This window comes from Haliaeetus albicilla, chromosome 2 (genome assembly GCF_947461875.1).
Source record: "Haliaeetus albicilla chromosome 2, bHalAlb1.1, whole genome shotgun sequence".
Lineage (NCBI taxonomy): Eukaryota > Metazoa > Chordata > Aves > Accipitriformes > Accipitridae > Haliaeetus > Haliaeetus albicilla.
The window spans coordinates 11,877,785-11,883,784 of NC_091484.1; the positions used below are offsets into that span (position 1 = coordinate 11,877,785).

At 51.5% G+C, this 6,000-nt stretch overlaps 1 protein-coding gene across 1 annotated transcript in view; it reads right to left on the reverse strand.

The window, feature by feature from the left end:
- RIMS4 (regulating synaptic membrane exocytosis 4) overlaps positions 1-4,360 on the reverse strand; it is a 62,541-nt gene extending 58,181 nt beyond the window's left edge. The window contains exon 1 of the mRNA XM_069806521.1: positions 3,986-4,360. Coding sequence (XP_069662622.1) covers positions 3,986-4,082 — 97 coding nt within the window. The 5' untranslated portion in view covers positions 4,083-4,360. The remainder of the gene's footprint in view (positions 1-3,985) is intronic.
- Positions 4,361-6,000: the final 1,640 nt, after the last annotated feature.

The following is a 6,000-nucleotide window of genomic DNA, read 5'->3' on the forward strand; positions in this document are numbered from 1 at the left end:
TCTGGAAGCTCTTACCTCTTCAGAAGACTGCTTCTGGCCTCCCGACTCCCAGCAGGTCCACCACCATTACACTGACTGTCCCTGCTACTGAAACCACCTCCTCTCTCCTGCCCAAAGCTCTCTGGGCTTTGCATGTGCAGCTCCAAGTCAGTTGCTGTTGCTCTCTACCAAAACCTCTCTTTCTGTTCTGCTTTAGCCAGTTCTCCAAACTCTGTCCTCCACACCTGGAGCAAGCTGGTTCTCCTCCATGCAAGCAAACACCCCCCCTTTAACCTTAAGGACATACCTCATCCTGGTCTGGGCATGGCTGTGCTAAGGCCGCTGTCAAAGATGGATTTCATACACCCTCACTGCACAGTCCTGCAGTTTTAATTGCGAACTGCACCCAGGACTCACAAGCTGCCTACAAAGCAGGTCCCCACAGTCATCATGAATCCTCAACACCCTATTTTTAACCCCCATGCACTTACCACTTGGCAGTTTGGTCCCTTCCGACATGTTGTCACACTAATACCACCACACTGAATGGCTGATTCCAGCCAAGACCAAAACCAAGCGTATGGCAGATCCTCAGGACAGCTAAGACTTGTGTTCAAACTGTTAGAAATAGGCACCGATTTAAGGCTTACATTTCTAGAAATGCACACACAAAGAGCGCATGAATTATTTTATCTCTTTTTAGCCTACTACTCCATAACTGAAAAAAAGAGCTCAGGATAGACATTTACATAAGTTAAACCAACAATTATGATGATAATAACTGCAGTTTCAAAATCCTTAACTTCACTGACATTGCTGGGGACCTCAATGGAGCGAAGATAGCAGCACTCAGCTAGCAGGAAGGACAGCAACATTACCATGTCAAGTTCAAAAGAGTTATTAACCTAAAGTCCTTACACTATTGAGCACAGACAGTAATTTCTGTTATTTCAAAGCCCCACTGCAGCTGACTGGTGAACAGAGTCCAGTGTTTGCTCAGAGTATCCTCTTTGTATATGCAGCTGAGGAATGAAAAGGGCATTACAACATAGGAGCGCAAGTCCACATCTGCCTCTTTGGAGACAGGCACGTGGCCTTATTTGCCACAGGACGCATCTGAAACTCAATCACCCTTGTGCTCTGGAAGCATTCAAAAGAGATCCAGTTTCTTGCTCCAAGTCCTGTCGCTATCCTACCTATGCTGGCCTCCTGCTTCTGCACACTGAGATGTTAAGCGGGCACAATCTGCATCCACTTCTCTGCCGAGAACTCAGTCCAGACATGCCTGGTGGTATGGCAGGCAGAAGAGCTGTGGAAGATGAGAAGAGTCTTCTCACCTAACATCCAGAAGGTGAACAGTAAAAAAAGAACAAATAGGCCAAGGCCAATATTTTCCTTTCAAAAAGGAAATATTCTACAAGTAAGAAATAAGCCATTGTTCAAGACCAAAAGTGGGAAATACCAGAACCCACAGGTATCACTAGCATTGGCCGAATGTGGCTGTGTTTCCACATCACCATGGCTGTCAGTGTAGGTACTCCTGCAAATTTCCTTTTACACTCCCTTCATATAACTCACCCATAGTAACTTAAATGAAACACCTCAAGAATTTTTCTTGTTTGCAGATTTAAGCTCTCATTAGGCTGTTTTCCCTTTTCAGAGGAAAACATCACGTTTCTTTTAAGCTTGGCCATTTATCAGCTCCTCTCCTTTTTCCATAGGATGACTATTCTCTTAAAGATGTGGTTCTCTGCTTCAGACAAAATGGATGATGTGTCTGTTTGAAATAGGATTGTTTACTTTGTCAATGCTCGTGGGATCAATTTTTTTTTTTTCCCCTGCCATCTCCTATGAAGAATATCCTGCCAAGTGCAGTATTCATCTCCCTGAATGAGCTATCAAGATCTATTTTTTTGACACAAATGATGCTGCAACCAAAACTGGTCAGAATCTCTCTCAATTTCAGGAGCACGCATGGGTATGAATAATACAGAATCTTGTCTGGCACAATTTCAGCATTTCTTTTATCATTTCTCTTTCATGACTTTTATTTTCTTGAGGAAAATTATATGCCTGTATTTTTAATGCAAAAAATACAAAGCAGCACACGTTCTTTCTTGCTGTTTGCTCATATGTGTCTGAATACACACTCATAGGCACAAAATACAGGAGCAATACTGCAATGTCCTCACTGTACTGAATGTTACCCCAAGCAGCTTTACTAACGAGACTAACTCAGCCAGGTGAGATCCACTAATAAGCTGCTGGGGAATGAGGTCTTAATTGTAGATTTATTTAATTCAGAGACAAGTACTGGTGCTGTATTAAGAGCAGCCTATTAACATTCATGCATGAACATTCAGTAAGTGTGAATAAATACAATTCAGTGCAAAAACATTTTTCTAAGCGCTGGAAGAGAAAGCATTCACTTAAACTGTCGCCCTGCTCAGAGCAAGAAGGGTCGGACACTAGGGAATGAAACACTGTTCAAGGCATTGTGTTGGGTTCTTGTACTCAAGCATGTCTCACTATCAATCATTTCTGAAGGAACAGTGCTGAGACTTCCCAAAGCTCCTGTTATTGCCATGTACACTCCCCAGCATTTGAACCAAATATGAAGTGCCAATAAATCAGCAAAATTTTGAGAACAAGGTTTTAAAAAAATACATCTGTTGGAGGATACAATCTCCTGCCTGACACACCTTCACGATGCCGATGACAATCCTAGGTTAATCACACAGATGATGAATTTATTCTTACGTCAGCTCCTTTAAAAACAACAATGTTACAGGTGTAGCAGCTAGCAGGCTGATTTGCCCATGTATTCCTGCTGGCATCTGCACATCTTGGGATGAGCTGCTAGACAAAGGAGCATGCCGGCATTTTGAGGGATGCAACCATGACAGTCAGTGTTAAAATACACCTTAGTTACCAACTTTCATTATTTACCAGTCAGACAGTTCACTTTTAAGTTCAGTCTCTGGTACAGCGTGTACTGTGAAAAACACCCCTCATTTGTAAGTGAGCCGCCGGGAACGGACAAAGCGCTTATACACTGCTCTCCATCCACTCCCTCCTACGTTCTCCCTACCCATGCAGCTGCTGTGCTGCCCTCTACTCCCAGCACCTTCTCCAGCACCCAGTGTCCTTCCTTTCCCATTCAACCCAATTTCTTTCCTACTTTTCCTTACCAGTGGGCCTCTTTTTGAAGCTTGGTCTTATTTTATGACCACTGCCAACTCTTTGAGGCCAGAAAGGTCTTTATGAAACGGGCAAAAATCACCTCATCCATTCTGAAGAGGTTTTGTCCATGTTTTGTGATCTAATTCGCCCTCATTTAAACAGAATCCCTTTTACTCCCCTCTCCAAAAGCAGCATGGTGTATTGTGCTAACGACTCCTCAGAATAATTAGCCTGAGAGTTCATCGTGTATAAATCAGCGGCAGACCGGACACAACGCCCAGCAGAACGGATGCCTTCTCCCCAAGCGCTGCCCTTCACCACCTTACACCGCTCAGCGCAGGAGGAGGACTGGAGCGTACGCCACTCCATTTGCAAATGCCCCAGTTTTGCTATCGATTAGACGAGGGAACGCGTTTCACCGTCATAAATTCTCTCTTTTAATCTCCGCAGGCACACGCTTCCCTGCACAAACCCTTCAGCACCCCAGCCCCGGCCACCCTGCTGCACACAAACCCCACACAGAAAACCCGCGGGGGGACCCCTTACACCCCAAACCCACGGCGGGGTCAGGGCTAGCGCCGGCAGGCTGCAACCCCCCCTCCCCTCCCCACACCCGCCACACCGCCCGAGCCTGCGCCGCCCCCCCCACTCCCACGGCACCCGTGGGTGGACACACACACTGGAAACCGGCCCCACACTCTGCCCCCGGCCCTCCACCCCCCCGCTTTGGGCGCCCTCCCCACCCCACGCACACCCCCAGCCCTCCAGCCCCACTCGCGACCGAGACCCGCCGGCCCGGCTGCAGCCCCCCCCCGCCCCGTACCCGCGTCCTCCTCGTCGAAGCTGTTCATGCAGGGGAAGTAGATGGCCAGGGCCTCGAAGGAGGCGGAGAGGCTGAGGCGGCTCTGCGACCGCTCCATGAAGAGCCCGGGTCCGGGGGCGCCGCCGGGGGCCTCGCCCGCCGCCGCCGGCGGCTTGGCCAGCTTCGCCGCCCCATTCTTCACTCGGAGCACGGCCCGCGGCGTCTTGGCTGCGGCGGGGGCCGCGCTGAGGCGGCGGGGCGAGGCGAGGCGAGGCGGGAGCGCGGAGCGGCGCGGCACGGAGCGGAGCGGAGCCACCTGCTGCCGCCCGCCGCTCTGGGGCCGGCCCGCCCCGCCTCGCCGCCCCGCCTCACGCCCGGCAGCGCCGCCGCCAATCGCCGCCCGGAGGGGAGGGAGGAACGGGCCGCGGCGGGGCCCGGCGGCGGAGGGGTGGTTGGGGGCTCGTCGCCCCCGCCGCCATCTTCCTGACGGGGGCCGTGGAAGGGGAGGAGGCCCCGGGGAAGCGGGACGGGCCTTCCCCCGCCCTGCACCGGGCCCGGCGGCTCCTCGCATCGCCCCCTGGTCCTGTGTGTGTGTCCCCCAAAATAATCTTGAGACTTCAGGGAGGTTTCTCCAAAAGGGGGAGGGGGAGATAAATGACACCGGTGTAATTTAAGGAGCTGTCTGGCTCCCCAGCCCCACAAACGGCCATCTCGGGGGGCAGCTGGTCCCCTGAGGCAGACAAGGGGTGGGGGGGGTCCTCAGAGACCCGGGGAGCCTGCAGGCCGACAGCAATGGGGCGATGTATCCCTCCCAAAGGGGTGTTCCAGCCACTGCCCATATCAGAAGGCCACCTGTCTCCCAGAGAAGGCTGTTCCCAGCCAGGCCATGATAGCAACTTAATTCCATGCATTAAACTTTCTCCCCTTTCCTCCACCCCCATCCCAAGGGTCATTGTCATCACCACCCACCAGCAGAACTGTCTTCTCCCAGCTGTCTCTCTTCAGGCACAAAAAAACCCCAACCCCCAAACCAAAAGCAACTTGTTTCATTGAGTGGTTGGGTTGGAAGGGACCTTAAAGATCATCCAGTTCCAACCCCCCTGCCATGGGCAGGGACACCTTCCACTAGACCAGGCTGCTCCAAGCCCCATCCAACCTGGCCTCGAACACTGCCAGGGATGGGGCATCCACAGCCTCACCGGGCAACCTGCTCCAGTGCCTCACCACCCTCACAGTGAAGAACTTCTTCCTTACATCTAATCTAAATCCACCCTCTTTCAGTGTAAAGCCATTACCCCTTGTCCTATTGCTACATGCCCTTGTAAAAAGTCTCTCTCCGCCTTTCTGGTAGGCCCACTTTAGGTACTGGCAGGCTGCTATGAGGTCTCCCCAGAGCCTTCTCTTCTCCAGGCAAAACAATCCCAACTCTCTCAGCCTGTCTTCATAGGAGAGGTGCTCCAGCCCTTTGATCATCTTGGTGGCCCTCCTCTGGACTCACTCCAACAGGTCCACGTCCTTCCTATGTTGGGGGTCCCAGAGCTGGACACAGCACTGCAGGTGGGGTCTCACGAGAGCAGAGTAGAGGGGGACAATCACCTCCCTCGACCTGCTGGTCATGCTTCTTTTGATGCGGTCCAGGATATGGTTGGCTTTCTGGGCTGGGAGCACACATTGCTGGCTCATATTCAGTTTTTCATCCACTAATTGCCCCCAAGTCCTTCTCCTGAAGGCTGCTCTTAATCCATGCATCACCCAGCCTGTATTTGTGCTTGGGATTGCCCCGACCCATGTGCAGGAACTTGCATTTGGCCTTGTTGAACTTCATGAGGTTCACACGGGCCCACCTCTCAAGCCTGTCAAGGTCCCACTGGATGGCATCCCTTCCCTCCAGCATGTTGACCACACCACACAGCTTGTTTGGAAGTATACAAGCTCCCAGGCAGAAAGCATATAGACCAAGAGGTTTTCCTTGGTGGTTGATTGGAGGATTAAATTAAATTGGAAGACTGCTGCCTGTTCTGGCTCAGCATTTAAAC